We start from the raw sequence: 22,083 nt of genomic DNA, 5'->3' as shown, positions 1-22,083 counted from the left end.
GTAGAAATGTTGATCATTAGAGCTGCTAGCATTTTTACGTACACTCATGTCCCCCTCACCAAGCCCATGTATGTGGTGATTGCAGGTCTACTTTGATTGTGGAGCGAAGGTGGATGTTGTGGATGTCCAAGGCCTCATCCTGTCTCCTGGGTTTCCCTATAACTATTCCTCAGGGACCCACTGTGTCTGGCAGTTCTTTGTGCCCGTCGGCCACCAGCTCATACTGGAGATATTTGACTTTGATGTATTCGAGAGCCACGACCCCTCCACCCAGTACACTGCCTTCTCTAACTTGAAAGTGGAAGATGCTGACGATGGGGCAATGTTCCCGTCTGGCGGTCCTGTCACAGATGAAAACATGTCAATGCTGGCTAAAGACGTCCCTGTAACTCAGGCTCAAGGGGGCAGAGCGAAAGCCCCCCAGTCCTCCTTCCAAAATGACAAGGTCAAGCAGGTGGTGGTGGTGCAAGAGCAGTCCACCAAGATGGAGATCGCCAAAGTCTCCAACTCTGCTAAAAGGTCCACCTCTGACATTGCATCCCCACATCCCCCCTCACACCTCCTACCCAGGGACCAGGCAGCGGTGAACTCAATCACCTCTCCTCTCCACAGAGGCGACCCTGACCTAAACCCTACCCTTAACCCCAGAGCAGCAGCCCCAGATCTGGCTGTGGTTGTAGACAAGGCCACCACTCCGACCTCTCCGCCCCCCATGGACACGGAGTCAGTGAGCTCTGAGACCCAGGTGGTGGACGCTTGCCCCCACGACGTCCTCTACATCTCGGACCTCCTCACCTTCTCCTCGCGCTTCTGTGGCTCCAACCGGCCCTCCAGCAGCCAGCTGGTGTTTGGCTCCAGCCAAGAGATGGTAGAAGTCATCATGGAGTTGATCACCACCACCCACTGGGGCCGCGGCTTCGCCCTGCTCTTTCACTACCACAACCGGACAGAACTGGATGGAGATGACCCCCGGCACGCCTACGCCCCTGCCGGGGCCAGCAAGATGGACTCTCTGCTGGCTGCCATGAGCGGAGCAGCCTTCTTTGCCATGGTGCTCACCAGCGCTCTATGCATCATTTTCAGGTATGTAAAAGCATGCAGAGAGAGTTGCTGTGATATGATATCCATTTGTCACATACGTGTTGTGTTATCAGGGAGTCAGAGCAACCTATTTATATTGAACCAGTACCTCAGGGGTGACATGCAGAGAGAATTGTGCAAATGTGACCGGTGTAGATTGCCTCTGCGTTGTGTTTTGATCGGCTTACATACACTGTACAGTGCATTCGGAAAGTACATTACGTTACAGCCTTTTTCTGAAATTGATTGAATAAAAAAAGATCCTCATCAATCTACACACAATACCCCATAATTACAAAGTGAACAATATATATATATATATATATATATATATATTTTTTTTTTTTGTGCAAATGTATTAAAAATAAAAAACAGAAATACTATGAGACTCGAAATTGAGCTCAGGTGCATTCTGAGATGTTTCTACAACTTGATTGGAGTCCACCTGTGGTAAATTCAATTGATTGGACATGATTTGGAAAGGCACACACCTGTCTATATAAGGTCCCACAGTTGACAGTGCATGTCAGAGCAAAAATCAAGCTCCAGAGTTCCTCTGTGGAGATGGGAGAACCTTCCAAAAGAACAACCATCTCTGCAGCACTCCACCAATCAGGCTTTTATGGTAGAGTGGCCAGATGGAAGCCACTCCTCAGGAAAAGGCACATGAGAGCCTGCTTGGAGTTTTGCCAAAAGACACCTAAAGGACTCTCAGACAATGAGAAACAAGATTCTTTGGTCCGATGAAACCAAGATTGAACTCTTTGGCTTGAATGCCAAGTGTCACGTCTGAAAGAAACCTGACACCATCCATACGGTGAAGCGTGGTGGCAGCATCATGCTGTGGGGATGTTTTTCAGCGACAGGGACAGAGAGATCCTTGATGAAAACCTGCTCCAGAGCACTCAGGACCTCAGACTGGGGCGAAGGTTCACATTCCAGCAGGACAACGACCCTAAGCACACAGCCAAGACAACACAGGAGTGGCTTCGGGACAAGTCTCTGAATGTCCTTGAGTCGCCCAGCCAAAGCCCGGACTTGAATCTGATCTAGCATCTCTGGAGACACCTCCAAGTTTGTGATATCCAATTGGTAGTTACAGTCTTTTCCCATCATAGCCTCTCTCTCGAGTCCGTATGGGAGTTGCAAAGGTCGAGAGCCGTGCGTCCTCCGAAACACAACCCCGCCAAGCCTCATTGCTTCTTGACACACTGCTCGCTTAACCCGAAAGCCAGCCGCACCAATTTGTCAGAGGAAACACGTACAGCTGGCGACCGAAGTCAGTGTACATGCACCTGACCACCACAAGGAGTCGCTAGAACGCAATGGGACAAGGAATATCCCAGCTGGCCAAACCCTCCCCTAACCGGACGACGCTGGGCCAATTGTGCACTGCCTCATGGGTCTCCCGGTCGCGGCTGCCCTATGGGACTCCCAATCATGGTCGTTTGTGATACAGCCCGGGATCGAACCCGGATCTGTAGTGACGCCTCTAGCACTGCGATGCAGTGCCTTAGACCGCTGCACCACTCGAGAGGCCCCGACCAAAAATACAAACATTTGTACATTTTAGAATAAGGCTGTAACGTAACAAAATGTGGAAAAAGTCAAGGGGTCTAAATACTTTCCGAATGCACTGTAACAATAATCTTGCTTCACATAACAGTACAATAACAAACGCAATGTACACTATAATTTATAGGCCTAGGCTAGCCAACTTTCTCAATGACAGTGCACTTGCAAACTGCTAACGGTAAAATATTGTCAACATTTCTTAACAAAAAAAACACGTGGCATACCTGACAATAACAGGAAAAACTTGCTGTGCTGCCCTTGTACGTCAACTCTGCAAAGTACAAATTCACAATGAAAGGGGACATGAATAGCCCAATGACATTGGTCAATAAATAATAATCATATTTTGGCTTTGACCCGAAATGCACTTAGATGCATCTGTAAATGATGGGCAAATGAACATTCATGGATATAGTCTACTGAGAAGAGACAGGAATAGGAATGGTGGGGGTGTAGCACTGTACATTCAGAATCAGATACCTTTTAAGAGAAGGGATGACCTTAATGTATGTCAAGTAGAGGCACTATGGGCTCAAGTACATCTGCCTCACCAGGCAGCCATATTGGTAGGATGTGTGTATAGACCTCCAAGCTCTAAGGTGTCCTATCTGGATGACTTATGCACTGGGTTTGACCAGGCCACAGATAGCAACAGAGATGTATTTATCTTGGGTGATTTTAATATAAATTGGAAGGATCACAATAATACGAATAGAACAAAATTGATGAGATATGCCGAGAACTGTGGTTTGAAACAAATTGTTAATGATACTACTAGATCATCAATTAAGTTGGGTCATTGTTCAGACACATGCATTGATCTAATCTTCTGTAATATACCATTGCAATGTTTAAAAGCCAGATCAATACCAGTGGGCTGGACAGACCATAATATTGTGACCATAACCATGAACACCAAGGTTCCAAAGAAACCCCCTAGGGTTGTGGTCAAGAGAAATTTTAAATTGTTTAATCATGAGCTATTTCTAAATGATTTGGCTGCTGTACCCTGGGAGCTGATTTATCTAGAGGATGATTTAAATCACGCGACAGAATGTTTTATTGATTTGCTCACTGAGGTAATGGACCATCATGCCCCAGTAAGAAAGAGTAGTTGGGGCTTGTCCATCTCCATGGATTGATGATGAACAGGGTGAGGCTTTTTCTCAAAGAAATATGGCAAAAGTCTTAGCAGCCAAGTGAAAATTAGAAATTGATGAACAGAATTATAGAACATTACGTAATTATGCAGTTAAATTGAATCGAAAGAAAAAAAAGTTATTTTATAACATTGTTTTCATTGATTGTAAAAATGATTCTAAAAAGGTATGGAACACAGTTAAGGGCTTAGTTGGTACATCTATCTCAACATGCCCATCTAGTGTGGAGGTTGACGGGAGAACAATAACAAAGCCAGTTGATATTGCCAATCATTTTGCAGATTTTTTTACAAAGAGAATTAATTTACTGAGCAACAATGTAAACATACATTCTTCCAAGCAAGCTATTGTCCAATGGATTGATGATCATATTATGAGCAATAAGGTCTGCTCTTTTAGTCTACAAACGGTGTCAGTGGAGGAGGTGTTAAACCTATTGAAGGCATTACCTGATGGTAAATCTACAGGTTATGGTCTTATGGACAATTTTTTGCTTCGCTGTGCTGCTCCCCAGATTGCAGTTCCACTGAGATATATATTTCATTGGTCACTGGAAAAGGGGATGTTTGCAAATGTATGGAAGCATGCGAAACTGTTTCCTATTCCGAAAGAATGCAAAGAACCCATTACTCCTGCCAATAGTCGACCAATTAGTCTACTCCCTACACTCAGTAAGATATTGGAGGGTATTGTGACATGGAAAAGAATGATCTGATTACACCCAGTCAGCATGCTTATCGCAAAAACCATTCCACTACCACTGCATTGGTTGATATGACTGACCAGTGGCTCAATGTTATGGATAATGGCAAGTTTGTGGGTGTGCTATTTTTAGATCATGAAATAATTTTGACAAAATTAATGCATTATGGTTTTAAGGAGGTAGCATTGAATTGGGTACAGTCATATCTAATTGATAGGAAACAGTCCACCTATATCAATGGTTCATTTTCTTCCCCTCGTGTTAAACTGTGGAATACTGCAGGGCAGCTGCCTTGGGCCACTTCTTTATTTAATATATACCAACGACCTTCCCTATGCCTTAGCTGAAACTCAAGCTACTATATTTGCAGATGATACTACAATTTATGCAGCAAGACAATCGGTTCAACAGGTACAGCAAGCTTTACAAGGAGATTTGGAGAATATCAGGGAGTGGGTTTGCCAAAACAAACTTGTTTTAAACACCAAGAAAACCAAAGTTATGTTGGTCTGTTCCACTAGGAAAAGGCCAAAACATCATGGGATACAATTAAGTATGGGAGGAGTACTAATTGAAGAAGTGGCAGAAACCAAACTATTGGGAGTGCAGCTAGACAACTGCTTATCATGGTCGTCTCAAATAACTAATCTATGTAAAAACATTATTAAAACAGCATGCATAATCAGAAGGATAGCTAAATATTTACCAGGAAAAATTATTCAGCAAATAACACAAGCATTAATCGAGAGTCAGGTGAACTACTGTTCTGTGGTCTGGGGAAATGCATCATCAAGTGAAGTTAGAAGGTTGCAGATTGCACAGAACAAAGCAGCAAGGATTGTTTTAAGGTGGAGATATGGTTCTTCTATTGCAGTCATGCGCAATGTTCTTGGTTGGGCATCACTCGACAAGATAATTGAAAAAAACATGCTTATTTTATTTCATAATATACATCATTTGGGACGGCCAAGTTCTATTCACAATGGTATTCAGTTGGTAAGAGACAGACATTCTGTAAATACTAGGAATAGATTGTCCACCATCTATACGTTATCCAGACAGAAAAGAGAAATAGGCAAAATAACATTTCAATTTAGAGCAATAAAGAAATGGAATAAAAAATTCCTGAGCAAATCAGAAATCTTTCAATATATAAATTTAAACATTATTTTAAAATGATTTAAATATAATACATAGAAATGTTGTGGGACTATAGTAGATGAAGAATCAATATTTTTTAGATTGAGTATTTATTGGGTCATCATGTTAGTATATTATGTATGTTTGTAATAGTGTGTTGTATGTGAAAATGTATTCGTATTATAAATTGTATTTTAATGTTTAAGGACTCTTGGAAGATTAGTCCAAATGGGGACTAAAAGAGATCCAAATCAAATCAATCAATGACGATGTAGCCTACAGTAAAAAGTACAATAGATGGCTAACATGTACAATATGCATAACGTATCTGATAAAAAGTTAATAAATGCATGAATATCCCAATATACTGGTAGGAGACCATAATGTTACACTGTCAAGGACCATGTAAACTCATTATAAGTGTTTTAACATGTAGGATTGGTTATGATTTTCATGACACAATTTTACTGTAACCTACCTCTTCCACATGGGTACATTAGACAGGGAAAGATATGGGGCGCAGGGGATGTTTTGAGGTGGATTACAGGAGGAGAAGGAATGTACAGTAATATCAGGCATGGAACTGTTCAGATTTTGTGTTATTATACAATATGAAATTCAAAAATGTTCTTTTGTCATACACATTTTGATTGCTTTCCCTATTGACTCGTAGAGATATACAGATCTCAAGCATAAACATAAACAAGACCATGCACAATGGGAATGATTGTCTCTTCATGATCCCTGTAGTTCACCTGTGCAACATCTTCAGGTAAAGCAAGCCATGCAGAAAGAAATGAGTCATAAAGATACCTTTGTCAGACACGTTTTCTGTTATAAATATATTTCCCTGACAACCTGAGACATGCAGTTCTCAAGCATAAACATAAACAAGACCATGCACATTCTGCACAATGGCAAGAATTGTCCTTTTCTGACCCTCCAAGGGAGATGGCACAACTGTTGTGTCTTTGATGTGGGCCAGTGTAACAAAGATTCCTCCCATGAATGAGATGGTAGCCGTGAATGGGATAGTCAGCCAGTCAGTCCTCCTCCTCCTCCTCCACTGCTGATGGCCTGCCTGTTGACTCAGCTGGAGGCCTTGGTTGGTCCCTGATGAGACCCAGTGAAAGGTTTGGGTGTAGCTGCCTTGATGTGCAGCATTCTCACCATTATACAGAGAGGGGGAGGGAGAGCGAGCGAGACATGGAGGGAGCGAGACGGAGGGAGGGAGGGTGAGGGCCGTTCAAGGTGCAGCACCTGGCATCGATTCCAACTGACAAAGATAAATGCAGCCATACAAAAGCCAGCGGGAGAATAAGGAAGGAAGGAAGACAAGAAGAGCAGAGATCCTCGTGCTGCTGTGCTGTGAGCCTCTGTTCTGCCGAGGTGCCATCGTGGTTGTTTAATAGAACAAGAACAACATACAGTATCAAAAGGTGTAATTTACAGGTTGTTCTCTCGGTGGATCCCATGGGGAGACAACAGTAGCACATGCTGCTAGTACCAGTTCTAGCAGGGTGTAATATTATCCATGCCAGGTACTCACTAAATGAGTATCGCCGTTGTACTCTAACGGCCTGATTCACATCTCTAGTTCCCTCCAGGAAGGTTTCAATTCCCATACATATAAAACATCTATCTCTATGAAAATTCCCCTCAATCTAGTCAACTAAACTTAAAGGAAAAGCACAGTTTTTTTTATTACTTGTGAAATGTAACATTTTTCTCAGCTTGAAAGCATTCTGTATTGAAAAAAACAAACATACACACAATACTTTATGATATACTGTAGCAACATACTGTACATCTCCGTGAAATAGGTTACACGGTAGAAATTGGTTATTCTCAAAAACCTATGTGTGGCTGTTGAGCACAATAAGCCCATTTGTGTAGTTCTTACTTCTTGCTGCTAATGAAAGGGAAATTGAAAACACACTTCTAATAAAATGAAAGTCTAATTACCAGGAACAACAACACACGGATGAAACATTATCAGAAAGCCAAGAAGGGCATTTCCATCATGCGTAATATTTGTATACATTTTTTATTTTACCCTTCTTTTACCTAGTAAGTTGACTCAAAACACATTCTCATTTACAGCAACGACTTCCACAGCCATGAATGGTTTAGAGAAATCCCTCATGCATGTTGGAGAGCAGTTAGAGTTGTATTAGTCGTGTCCTGGCGCCATGGTTTTTAATTGTACCAGAAATGGGTATACAAAAGCATTTAGATCTCGGTTAATGAACAGAACCCCTCAGCTGCTGGAGCTGCCCTTTAGAGAAACAACCTGGGGCTGTTTGTCTGTAGTGATTTAGCTAGCTAGACTTTTTATGTTTTGAGGAAGAACCTCAGTGAAGGCAATCTGTTCCCATTTCTAATTGTGGGGGAATATGTTCATTTTGTAAAACATTTTGGAGAACAGTTGTTCTAAATAACAGTCAAGCTTTCACAAATAGCATGAAAGAGAATGTCGTCAAAAAGTAAATAATGGTTTTCAAAGATATGTAAAACAGTCAAGAAATGCATAACTGCAATGTTGTGGCTCTTTTTTTGTTTTCCAGACCTAAACTATGTCCGAAAAGAGCCAGCCCCTGCTCATCCAACAACTCTGAGGTAAACAGAAAACGACCCCTGTGTGTGTGTGTGTGTGTGTGTGTGTGTGTGTGTGTGTGTGTCCAGACATTCCTCTGTAGGCTAGCTTCTGACTGGAATGAATCAGGGAACATTTACTTCATATCCTCTAGACTACAGCCACTGGAACAAATGCAAATACCCTCCGCTGGCCTGGCGCTGTTGTTGTCCAACTTCTCCCACGCAGGGCAGGCAGCCTGAGGTAGACTGACTGGGGTCAGACTGACTGACACACACACACACACTGGACAAGTTACACTTCCCTATTACACTTCTATTTGGGATTGAACTTTAGTGTGCTAAAAAGGAAAGAAGCAAAACAGTCCTACAAGTTCTGGTCTCTTTTAGTATTTTATTGCCACGAGATCATAATACCCCATTGGTTATCAAACATTTTATTAATGGATCAAAACAACTTTAGTTCATGTCTGTATTTCATAGTGCTGTGCAGCCCTACTCCCTTGGTGTATGTGCTGTGGTAGGCAGCTGTAATAGTACTTGCTGACTCTAAATTGTAGGTGCAGGAGGGAGTGCAGAACTCTGGAGCTGACGTCCGTGAGCTGCAGCTGGTGGCTCCTAATCAGCCCAGCCTGGAGGTCCCTGGCACGGCAGAGAACGACAACAACCACTCCCTCAGCCTCACACACACAGGTGGGTATGTACGCGCACGCATGCGCACACACACACACACACACACACTCAATCTCGTCTCTCTCCCTCTAACACTCCCCTGTTTTTCCCTCTACTTGTGCTCCAGCCACCTAGCCTAGTGAATCCACTCTCTCCCCTCACTCCCCCTGCCCTGCTCCCCCTCCCTATCTCCATGATTGAGGGGTACCGCTGGGGTGTTTGGTCTGGTTCCGACCTGGCTGACAATGACTTCATCTGCCCCTAAACTGAACTTACATGTTCAACGTAATTGTGGCACTGTTATTTCATTCGGCTGTGAAACTATGACAGAAAAATGGTACACTTGGCCTGACTGTCAGACCTCCAACACACAGTAATAGAGCTGGTAGGATTCTCAACAATAATAGAACTGGTAGGATTCTCAACAATAATAGAACTGGTAGGATTCTAAACAATAAAAGAGCGGGTAGGATTCTAAACAATAATAGAACTGGTAGGATGTTGAACAATAATAGAACTGGTAGAATTCTAAACAATAATAGAGCGGGTAGGATTCTAAACAATAATAGAACTGGTAGGATTCTAAACAATAAAAGAACTGGTAGGATTCTAAACAATAATAGAGCTGGTAGGATTCTACACAGTAATAGAAATAATAGAACTGGTAGGATTCAAAACAGTAATAGAACTGGTAGGATTCTAAACAATAATAGAACTGGTAGAATTCTAAACAATAATAGAGCGGGTAGGACTCTAAACAGTAATAGAACTGGTAGGATTCTAAACAATAATAAAACTGGTAGGATTCTAAACAATAATAGAAATAATATAACTGGTAGGACTCTAAACAGTAATAGAACTGGTAGGATTCTAAACAGTAATAGAACTGGTAGAATCAAAACAGCAATAGAACTGGTAGGATTCTCAACAATAATAGAAATAATATAACTGGTAGGATTCTAAACAGTAATATAACTGGTAGGATTCTAAACAATAATATAAATAATATAACTGGTAGGATTCTAAACAGTAATAGAGCTGGTAGGATTCTAAACAGTAATAGAGCTGGTAGGATTCTAAACAATAATAGAGCTGGTAATATTCTATACAGTAATAGAGCAGGTAGGATTCTAAACAATAATAGATCTGGTAGGATTCTAAACAATAATAAAACTGGTAGAATTCTAAACAGTAATAGAGCTGGTAGGATTCTAAACAATAATAGAGCTGGTAGGATTCTAAACAGTAATAGAGCTGGTAGGATTCTAAACAGTAATAGAGCTGGTAGGATTCTAAACAATAATAGAGCTGGTAGGATTCTAAACAATAATAGAGCTGGTAGGATTCTAAACAGTAATAGAACTGGTAGGATTCTAATCAGTAATAGAACTGGTAGGATTCTACACAATAATAGAGCTGGTAGGATTCTAAACAGTAATATAAATAATAGATCTGGTAGGATTCTAAACAATAATAGAACTGGTAGGATTCTACACAGTAATAGATCTGGTAGGATTCTAAACAGTAATAGAAATAATAGAACTGGTAAGATTCGAAACAGTAACAGAACTGGTAGGATTCGAAACAGTAATAGAACTGGTAGGATTCGAAATAGTAATAGAATTGGTAGGATTCTAAACAGTAATATAAATAATAGATCTGGTAGGATTTTAAAAAATAATAGAATTGGTAGGATTCTAAACAATAATAGAACTGGTAGGATTCTACACAGTAATAGATCTGGTAGGATTCTAAACAGTAACAGAAATAATAGAACTGGTAAGATTCGCAACAGTAACAGAACTGGTAGGATTCGAAACAGTAATAGAACTGGTAGGATTCGAAATAGTAATAGAATTGGTAGGATTCTAAACAGTAATATAAATAATAGATCTGGTAGGATTTAAAAAAATAATAGAATTGGTAGGATTCTAAACAATAATAGAACTGGTAGGATTCTACACAGTAATAGATCTGGTAGGATTCTAAACAGTAATAGAAATAATAGAACTGGTAAGATTCGAAACAGTAACAGAACTGGTAGGATTCGAAACAGTAATAGAACTGGTAGGATTCGAAATAGTAATAGAATTGGTAGGATTCTAAACAGTAATATAAATAATAGATCTGGTAGGATTAAAAAAAATAATAGAATTGGTAGGATTCTAAACAATAATAGAACTGGTAGGCTTCGAAACAATAATAGAGCTGGTAGGATTCTACACAGTAATAGATCTGGTAGGATTCTAAACAGTAATAGAGCTGGTAGGATTCTAAACAATAATATAAATAATATAACTGGTAGGATATCGAAACAATAATATAAATAATATAACTGGTAGGATTCTAAACAGTAATGGAACTGGTAGGATTCTAAACAATAATAGAAATAATATAACTGGTAGGATTCTAAACAGTAATAAAACTGGTAGGATTAACAACAATAACAGAAATAATAGAACTGATAGGATTCTAAACAGTAATAGAACTGGTAGGATTCTAAACAGTAATAGAACTGGTAGGATTCTAAACAATAATAGAACTGGTAGGATTCTACACAGTAATAGAACTGGTAGGATTCTAAACAGTAATAGAACTGGTAGGATTCTAAACAGTAATAGAACTGGTAGGATTCTAAACAGTAATAGAGCTGGTAGGATTCTAAACAATAATAGAGCTGGTAGGATTCTAAACAGTAATATAAATAATAGATCTGGTAGGATTCTAAAAAATAATAGAACTGGTAGGATTCTAAACAATAATAGAACTGGTAGGATTCTAAACAATAATAGAGCTGGTAGGATTCTACACAGTAATAGATCTGGTAGGATTCTAAACAGTAATAGAAATAATATAACTGGTAGGATTCTAAACAGTAATAGAGCTGGTAGGATTCTAAACAATAATAGAAATAATATAACTGGTAGGATTCGAAACAGTAATTGAACTGGTAGGATTCTAAACAATAATATAAATAATATACCTGGTAGGATTCTAAACAGTAATAGAGCTGGTAGGATTCTAAACAGTAATATAAATAATATAGCTGGTAGGATTCTAAACAATAATATAAATAATATAACTGGTAGGATTCTAAACAGTAATATAACTGGTAGGATTCTAAACAGGAACAGAACTGGTAGGATTCGAAACAGTAATTGAACTGGTAGGATCCTAAACAGTAATATAAATAATATAACTGGTAGGATTCGAAACAGTAATAGAACTGTTAGGATTCTAAACAATAATATAAATAATATAACTGTTAGGATTCTAAACAGTAATAGAACTGGTAGGATTAACAACAATAATATAAATAATATAACTGGCAGGATTCTAAACAGTAATAGGACTGGTAGGATTCTAAACAATTATATAAATAATATAACTGGCAGAATTCTAAACAGTAATAGAACTGGTAGGATTCTAAACAATAATAGAAATAATATAACTGGTAGGACTCTAAACAGTAATAGATCTGGTAGGATTCTAAACAATAATAGAGCTGGTAGGATTCTAAACAGTAATATAAATAATATAACTGGTAGGATTCTAAACAGTAATAGAGCTGGTAGGATTCTAAACAATAATATAAATAATATAAGTGGTAGGATTCTAAACCGTAATAGAGCTGGTAGGATTCTAAACAATAATAGATCTGGTAGGATTCTAAACAATAATATAGCTGGTAGGATTTCTAAACAGTAATAGAACTGGTAGGATTCTAAACAATAATATAACTGGTAGGATTCTAAACAGTAATATAAATAATAGATCTGGTAGGATTCTAAACAATAATATAAATAATATAAGTGGTAGGATTCTAAACAGTAATAGGTCTGGTAGGATTCTAAACAGTAATAGATCTGGTAGGATTCTAAACAGTAATATAAATCATATTACTGGTAGGATTCGAAACAGTAATAGGACTGGTAGGATTCGAAACAGTAATATAAATAATAGATCTGGTAGGATTCTAAACAATAATAGAGCTGGTAGGATTCTAAACAGTAATAGAAATAATATAGCTGGTAGGATTCTAAACAATAATATAAATAATATAACTGGTAGGATTCTAAACAGTAATAGAACTGGTAGGATTCTAAACAGGAATAGAACTGGTAGGATTCGAAACAGTAATTGAACTGGTAGGATCCTAAACAGTAATATAAATAATATAACTGGTAGGATTCTAAACAGTAATAGAACTGGTAGGATTAACAACAATAATATAAATAATATAACTGGTAGGACTCTAAACAGTAATAGATCTGGTAGGATTCTAAACAATAATATAAATAATATAAGTGGTAGGATTCTAAACCGTAATAGAGCTGGTAGGATTCTAAACAATAATAGATCTGGTAGGATTCTAAACAATAATAGAGCTGGTAGGATTCTAAACAATAATATAAATAATATAAGTGGTAGGATTCTAAACCGTAATAGAGCTGGTAGGATTCTAAACAATAATAGATCTGGTAGGATTCTAAACAATAATAGAGCTGGTAGGATTCTAAACAATAATTGAACTGGTAGGATCCTAAACAGTAATATAAATAATATAACTGGTAGGATTCTAAACAGTAATAGAACTGGTAGGATTAACAACAATAATATAAATAATATAACTGGTAGGATTCTATACAGTAATAGAGCAGGTAGGATTCTAAACAATAATAGAAGTGCTAGGATTCTAATCAATAATATAAATAATATAACTGGTAGGATTCTAAACAGTAATAGAGCTGGTAGGATTCTAAACAATAATATAAATAATATAAGTGGTAGGATTCTAAACCGTAATAGAGCTGGTAGGATTCTAAACAATAATAGATCTGGTAGGATTCTAAACAATAATAGAGCTGGTAGGATTTCTAAACAGTAATACAACTGGTAGGATTCTAAACAATAATATAACTGGTAGGATTCTAAACAGTAATATAAATAATAGATCTGGTAGGATTCTAAACAATAATATAAATAATATAAGTGGTAGGATTCTAAACAGTAATAGGTCTGGTAGGATTCTAAACAGTAATAGATCTGGTAGGATTCTAAACAGTAATATAAATCATATTACTGGTAGGATTCGAAACAGTAATAGGACTGGTAGGATTCTAAACAGTAATATAAATAATAGATCTGGTAGGATTCTAAACAATAATAGAGCTGGTAGGATTCTAAACTGTAATATAAATAATATAACTGGTAGGATTCTAAACAGTAATAGAGCAGGTAGGATTCTAAACAATAATAGAAATTATATAACTGGTAGGATTCTAAACAGTAATAGAACTGGTAGGATTCTAAACAGGAATAGAACTGGTAGGATTCTAATCAATAATAGAAATAATATAACTGGTAGGATTCTAAACAGTAATAGAGCTGGTAGGATTCTAAACAATAATATAAATAATATAAGTGGTAGGATTCTAAACCGTAATAGAGCTGGTAGGATTCTAAACAATAATAGAGCTGGTAGGATTCTAAACAATAATAGAGCTGGTAGGATTCTAAACAATAATAGAGCTGGTAGGATTTCTAAACAGTAATACAACTGGTAGGATTCTAAACAATAATATAACTGGTAGGATTCTAAACAGTAATATAAATAATAGATCTGGTAGGATTCTAAACAATAATATAAATAATATAAGTGGTAGGATTCTAAACAGTAATAGAGCTGGTAGGATTCTAAACAATAATTGAACTGGTAGGATCCTAAACAGTAATATAAATAATATAACTGGTAGGATTCTAAACAGTAATAGAACTGGTAGGATTAACAACAATAATATAAATAATATAACTGGTAGGATTCTATACAGTAATAGAGCAGGTAGGATTCTAAACAATAATAGAAGTGCTAGGATTCTAATCAATAATATAAATAATATAACTGGTAGGATTCTAAACAGTAATAGAGCTGGTAGGATTCTAAACAATAATATAAATAATATAAGTGGTAGGATTCTAAACCGTAATAGAGCTGGTAGGATTCTAAACAATAATAGATCTGGTAGGATTCTAAACAATAATAGAGCTGGTAGGATTTCTAAACAGTAATACAACTGGTAGGATTCTAAACAATAATATAACTGGTAGGATTCTAAACAGTAATATAAATAATAGATCTGGTAGGATTCTAAACAATAATATAAATAATATAAGTGGTAGGATTCTAAACAGTAATAGGTCTGGTAGGATTCTAAACAGTAATAGATCTGGTAGGATTCTAAACAGTAATATAAATCATATTACTGGTAGGATTCGAAACAGTAATAGGACTGGTAGGATTCTAAACAGTAATATAAATAATAGATCTGGTAGGATTCTAAACAATAATAGAGCTGGTAGGATTCTAAACTGTAATATAAATAATATAACTGGTAGGATTCTAAACAGTAATAGAGCAGGTAGGATTCTAAACAATAATAGAAATTATATAACTGGTAGGATTCTAAACAGTAATAGAACTGGTAGGATTCTAAACAGGAATAGAACTGGTAGGATTCTAATCAATAATAGAAATAATATAACTGGTAGGATTCTAAACAGTAATAGAGCTGGTAGGATTCTAAACAATAATATAAATAATATAAGTGGTAGGATTCTAAACCGTAATAGAGCTGGTAGGATTCTAAACAATAATAGAGCTGGTAGGATTCTAAACAATAATAGAGCTGGTAGGATTCTAAACAATAATAGAGCTGGTAGGATTTCTAAACAGTAATACAACTGGTAGGATTCTAAACAATAATATAACTGGTAGGATTCTAAACAGTAATATAAATAATAGATCTGGTAGGATTCTAAACAATAATATAAATAATATAAGTGGTAGGATTCTAAACAGTAATAGGTCTGGTAGGATTCTAAACAGTAATAGATCTGGTAGGATTCTAAACAGTAATATAAATCATATTACTGGTAGGATTCGAAACAGTAATAGGACTGGTAGGATTCTAAACAATAATAGAAATAATATAACTGGTAGGATTCTAAACAATAATAGAGCTGGTAGGATTCTAAACAGTAATAGAGCTGGTAGGAATCTAAACAGTAATAGGTCTGGTAGGATTCTAAACAGTAATAGATCTGGTAGGATTCTAAACAGTAATAGAAATAATATTACTGTTAGGATTCGAAACAGTAATAGAACTGTTAGGATTCTAAACAATAATATAAATAATATAACTGGTAGGATTCGAAACAGTAATAGAAATGGTAGGATTCTAAACAATAATAGAAATAATATATCTGGTAGGATTCTAAACGGTAATAGAGCTGGTAGGATTCTAAACAATAATATAAATAATATAACTGGTAGGATTCTAAACAATAATAGAGCTGGTAGGATTCTAAACAGTAAAGAACTGGTAGGATTCTAAACAGTAATAGAAATAATATATCTGGTAGGATTCTAAACAGTAATATAAATAATATAACTGGTAGGATTCTAAACTGTAATAGAGCGGGTAGGATTCTAAACAGTAATATAAATAATATAACTGGTAGGATTCTAAACTGTAATAGAGCGGGTAGGATTCTAAACAGTAAAGAACTGGTAGGATTCTAAACAGTAATAGAAATAATATATCTGGTAGGATTCTAAACAGTAATATAACTGGTAGGATTCTAAACAGTAATAGAAATAATATAACTGGTAGGATTCTAAACTGTAATAGAGCGGGTAGGATTCTAAACAGTAATAGAACTGGTAGGATTCTAAACAGTAATAGAAATAATATAACTGGTAGGATTCTAAACTGTAATAGAACTGGTAGGATTCTAAACAGTAATAGAAATAATATAACTGGTAGGATTCTAAACTGTAATAGAGCGGGTAGAATTCTAAACAGTAATAGAACTGGTAGGATTCTAGGTGTGATTGGGAGGTGGGAAGTGCAGCATTAGAAGTCTCAATGGAAAATGGATTTAGTTTTGGCGTAACACTGGGTTTATCCCAGAACAATCCAAAGGCTCTCTCATTGTAGCTGAGCCCACAGAGAGATTTACAGGTCATGACATTTAACCTGTATAACAGCGTGAGAGCATTAGGAACACCATGTTTCTCCTCACGCTGAGTTCAACCATGTCATCATTAGTTTTTTTTCTATTTTTAGCACCTTGCAATGTCACCCTTCTGTATTCTTTCAAGAATTCATTAAAATAAGTATATTATTTTTGCATCTCGGCCTCCTTGGGTTATTCCTTTTCATGGATTGAGTGCAAGCACCTTTGGAACTCACTGAGTTAACAGAAATATGAGTGGACAAGTACTGTGGCTACAGTGAGTACACAGTGTACTGGGTACACAGTGCAGTAATATACAGTAGCCTATGGAGACCAAGCTGTAACATTCCATTTCAAGCGCTCTTTTAGGGAAAAGCAGTGGAAGTTAGCGTAAACTAAGGTGTGATGGTGCAATGCATCTGACTGTTGTGCCTTCAATGTAGCAATGTTTTAATTGTATCTGTCACAACTAAATTATTAAAAAACAACTATCCCTTCCTTTCCTTCCCAGGTTCCCCGGTCAGTGTTGGTGGTGATATGTCTGAGCATGCTGAAGTGGACCTCTTATCCAATGGTCTCACGGAACTGGACTTGGGGACAGATGAGGTGTTTATCATTTCATCTGCGCCCAGTCCGAGCAGCAGACTGCTGTTCTCGGCCCATACGGTAAGGAGCGAGGCGAGGCAGGTAATGCTGGCTAGGACCAATCGAGGTGCCCTCCTCTAGAGGTGACGCCCAGGCAGTAGCAGAGAACCTCCTCTAGGGGTGACACCCAGGCAGTAGCAGAGAACCTCCTCTAGGGGTGATGTCCAGGCAGTAGCAGAGAACCTCCTCTAGGGGTGACGTCCAGGCAGTAGCAGAGAACCTCCTCTAGGGGTGACACGCAGGCAGTAGCAGAGAACCTCCTCTAGGGGTGACGTCCAGGCAGTAGCAGAGAACCTCCTCTAGGGGTGACACACAGGCACTAGCAGAGAACCTCCTCTAGGGGTGACGTCCAGGCAGTAGCAGAGAACCTCCTCTAGGGGTGACGTCCAGGCAGTAGCAGAGAACCTCCTCTAGGGGTGACACCCAGGCAGTAGCAGAGAACCTCCTCTAGGGGTGACACACAGGCAGTAGCAGAGAACCTCCTCTAGGGGTGACGTCCAGGCAGTAGCAGAGAACCTCCTCTAGGGGTGACATGACACCCAGGCAGTAGCAGAGAACCTCCTCTAGCGGTGGCATGACACCCAGGCAGTAGCAGAGAGGTATCAAAGTATATAAACGCAGCGACAGGAGATTGGGGGTAGGAGAGGGTATGACCCAGCATTTTTGCTTATGCTCTATTGGAATAAGAGTTGGCATAAGGCAGACCTGTCAGATATTAGAGAGCTGGCGAGCTTTCCTGCAGCCTAGCCTAATGGATATATTATCAGGGGAGCCAGTTTCCCAGCTTCAAGTGTGTCTGTGTGAGGTGCATGGTCTGTGTTTGTAAATGTTCAGACTTTTAATGGGAAGATATAAAAACATCCTTTTCAAGTCATTACTTCAGAGTCATAAGTTATTGTTCTAATATCACTTAGTTTGTCAGACAACAATCTTAGCCTGTGTGTGTGCATGCTGAGAGGGGGTCTCCTCTAGACTAAGCGAGCTGTTAGTGATTCTCAGTAAGGATTATTTCTCTTTCTGAAAGGAGCAACCCCTTAAACCTCTACCCCACCAACCTTACCCTCCCCTGATTTACTAGCTGACTGAGGGGGGACACGTGACTGATGGGCCCTTCACCTCTGACCTGCCATTTATATCAATGAGACAACTACCGTAAAGACTCACCGAGGCGGATTTGCCAACTCAGATTAAGCCTAGCCCTGGACATGGAGATTCTCCATTGAGATTACTTTTGAGTCCAGGGTGGCAGGTAGCCTAGTGGTTAGAGCGTTGGGCCAGTAACCAAAAGGTTGCTGGATTGAATCCCCGAGCTGACAGGGTAAAAATCTGTCCTTCTGCCCCTGAACAAGACAGTTAACCCACTGTTCCCCGGTAGGCCGTCATTGTAAATATGAATTTGTTCTCAACTGACTTGCCTAGTTAAATAAAGGTATAACAAAAAAAATCTGGGAAGGGAAAACTGGCCTTCGGAGTAGGAGAGCAGATCTTGGATCAGGCCCCCCCCTCCATGTATATTTTTTTAATTAGGATCTTAAAGGCAACACTGATCCTATATCAGCACTCCTATTCTGAGAATCTTTGTGAGTATGGTTCTTGGAATCATAGAGGTAGGAATTACTGACTGCACCCACTACCAGGCAGCACTTTGTTGTTGTTTTGGATTACATGCCTGATTCAATGGTTTGCTTGTTGCCCTTTTTAGGTCAACTGTGATTTGAGGTGCAGGTCAGTGCTTGAATATAATGCAACCTCTGATACTATGCAGCTATTTTTATCCAGCTATCTTGTGAGTCTTTCTCTTCCTAGCCAATGTCTCATTTACGCTCCGATGCCACTGGTGGTGAAAATTCCATTGACTGAGTGCTCAAGTCAATCGAATATGCATTGTATTCACACAGTGGCTCATTTTCCTATGGTCAAATAAAATTAGGAAATAATCACATGTAGGTGCTTCCAGGTTTCAGAATAAGAAGTTTTCTGCCATGGCAGCAGTTTGTAAAAAAATGCACTGTGTAAACATTGCTACAGCGGGTTCACTGGGTTTAAGCGTTTAACCTCTTTCAGATGCTTTTCCATTGAAGAACTCTGTTTGTTTACTACTCCCCATGAACACAGACACTGCATGGTGGGTTTGATTGAATTATATTTGATTTGTTTTTTTGTGTCTCCTTCCTATGAGCAGCGGGAGAGGTTTCTGAGGCACAGTGACACCAGCCCTGGCCCTGTCAGTGACTGGCCCTCCCCAGACCCGGCTGCCTCGCCCACAGAGACCCATGCTGCCCAGGATAGCAGTGCCAGCTGTGCCCGACCCCGGCCGCGGGCCTGGAGCGTCCGCACCTTCCAGGACTTCCTCCCTCCACTGCCCCAGTTACACAAGAAGTGGTGCAGTTGGAACTCCACCAGTCCCTTCACTAAGCTGGTGGACAGCGTTAGTAGTTTGGTCATTCAGCAGTGCTGTTGAATAATAGTCACACCATCATAAACTGTATATCTTTACATTTTTGTTATTTAGCAGACGCTTTTACCCAGAGTGAATTACAGTCATTTAATGTATGTTTCTGTGGATTTTTTAAATCATTTTCAAGACTCATAAAAAAAAACAATGAGTGTCATGTTGCACTGCGGAGAGATATGTGCTGACTAGATGTTGTTCCCCCCCCAGGCCCCGTCAGGCTTTGTGTCAGACTGCCGTGGGGATGACAGCAGGAAAGTGTTCTCCGACCCCCAGTTGGAGGCCCAGGATGACAGTAACGCCTCCAACTCCTCCATGAGTAACGTCTCGTATCCCCTCACCCTGCCCGCACAGAGGCAGCGCTGCCTAAACTCCGCTAGCAACATGCGGCGCTCCCGCTTCACCGGGCCCTGCTTCGGCCTGCTCTCTGGGTCCAGTCCCTCAGACAGCACCAAGGCCCCCGGGGGCCCCCTCCTCCAGGCCTCCCTGTCCCAGCCCTCTGGGCAGGGGCAGCCGGAAGAGGTGCAGGGTGGGAAGCGCCGTGATTTCCCAGCAGAGAGCGACCACGTCAGTGTCCCGGTGTTTGCCATCTGTGAGGAGGAGGACCGGCAGCCCTTGATTCTGGCTGAGCACTTGGGGCATTCCTCCATGCTGAACGGACTGAGTCGGGGGGTGTATGAGGCAAAGGGGCCCGCCGGCAGAAGCCACAACCCTGGCCCCCAGAGCGCAGCCAATGGCCCCCTCCTCCAGAGGGGAAGGTCAGAGTGGAGGCCATGGGGGAGTCAGGCCTCAGGAGGGGCCAGTCCTTACCCTCTCCCTCACCCCTCTGACTCACACACAGCTACCAATACTAACGAGTTAAAGTCCGCCTTCGTGCACAGCACAGCCAATCAGATCCAGATGCCTTCCCTCAGCCAATCAACAGTGCCATGCAGTGTGACGGGCAATGTGATGTGACCAGTGACAGTCCAGCATCCAGTTCATGTGACAGGAGAGCGGACAGACAAAGTATGGACTCTTGGGTTGGCCCAGCAAAGCAATAATAAACTATTTTTAGTGCCACCTTTGTAAAATGCAAAAACTAACTTTTTTGATTACTGAAATCAACTTTTATATGGCATTTCTACATTCTTGAAGTCAATTGCTTTATGGTGACAAACTGGATGTTTTCATACTAGTACACACTATATATATTTTTATAAAGTTAAAGGCCCAATGCAGACTTTTTTTATCTCAATATCAAATACTTTCTGGGTAACATTTAAGTACCTTACTGTTATAGTTGTCCAATAAAATGTAAAAAAATATACAAAAATAGCTTTTTAGCAAAAAAATATTTCTGAAACAAGAATTTTGTTAGGACTGTCTGAGAGTGGTCTAAGTGAGGGGCCTAATGGGGGGGGATATGGGTTGTTCCACAAATTCGGTGCCTTTTGATTTCGCCTAATTTTAACATTGTCATAAAGAGCACGTACAGTTTTAGTCGGAAGTTTACATACACCTTAACCAAATACATTTAAACTCAGTTTTTCACAATTCCTGACATTTAATCCTAGTAAAAATGTTCATCTCTAGGAGACAGAACGCGTCTCCTTCCTGAGCGGTGTGATGGCTGCGTGGTCCCATGGTGTTTATACTTGCGTACTATTGTTTGTACAGATGAACGTGGACCTTCAGGCATTTGGAAATTGCTCCCAAGGATGAACCAGACTTGTGGAGGTCTACAATTTGTTTTCTGAGGTCTTGGCTGATTTCTTTAGATTTTTCCATGATGTCAAGCAAAGAGGCACTGAGTTTGAAGGTAGGCCTTGAAATACATCCACAGGTACACCTCCAATTGACTCAAATTATGTCAATTAGCCTATCAGAAGCTTCTAAAGCCATGTCATAATTTTCTGGAATTTTCCAAGCTGTTTAAAGGCACAGTCAACTTAGTGTATGTGAACTTCTGACCCACTGGAATTGTGATACAGTGAATTATAAGTGAAATAATCTGTCTGTAAACAATCGTTGGAAAAATGACTTGTGTCATGCACAAAGTA

At 39.4% G+C, this 22,083-nt stretch overlaps 1 protein-coding gene across 1 annotated transcript in view; it reads left to right on the top strand.

Annotated features, from left to right (window-relative positions):
* Window positions 1-21,767, top strand: part of LOC106580460 (uncharacterized) — a 33,387-nt gene extending 11,620 nt beyond the window's left edge. The window contains exons 2-7 of the mRNA XM_014161559.2: window positions 86-1,083; window positions 8,226-8,277; window positions 8,814-8,946; window positions 17,456-17,610; window positions 19,772-20,017; window positions 20,252-21,767. Of these exons, the coding sequence (XP_014017034.1) occupies window positions 86-1,083; window positions 8,226-8,277; window positions 8,814-8,946; window positions 17,456-17,610; window positions 19,772-20,017; window positions 20,252-20,998 (2,331 nt within the window). The 3' untranslated portion in view covers window positions 20,999-21,767. The remainder of the gene's footprint in view (window positions 1-85; window positions 1,084-8,225; window positions 8,278-8,813; window positions 8,947-17,455; window positions 17,611-19,771; window positions 20,018-20,251) is intronic.
* The last annotated feature ends 316 nt before the right edge of the window (window positions 21,768-22,083 follow it).

Source organism: Salmo salar, chromosome ssa20 (assembly GCF_905237065.1).
Source record: "Salmo salar chromosome ssa20, Ssal_v3.1, whole genome shotgun sequence".
In the NCBI taxonomy this organism is placed as follows: Eukaryota; Metazoa; Chordata; class Actinopteri; order Salmoniformes; family Salmonidae; genus Salmo; species Salmo salar.
Note: the sequence above shows the minus strand (reverse complement) of the source record. Positions and strands in the feature narration are given on the sequence as shown.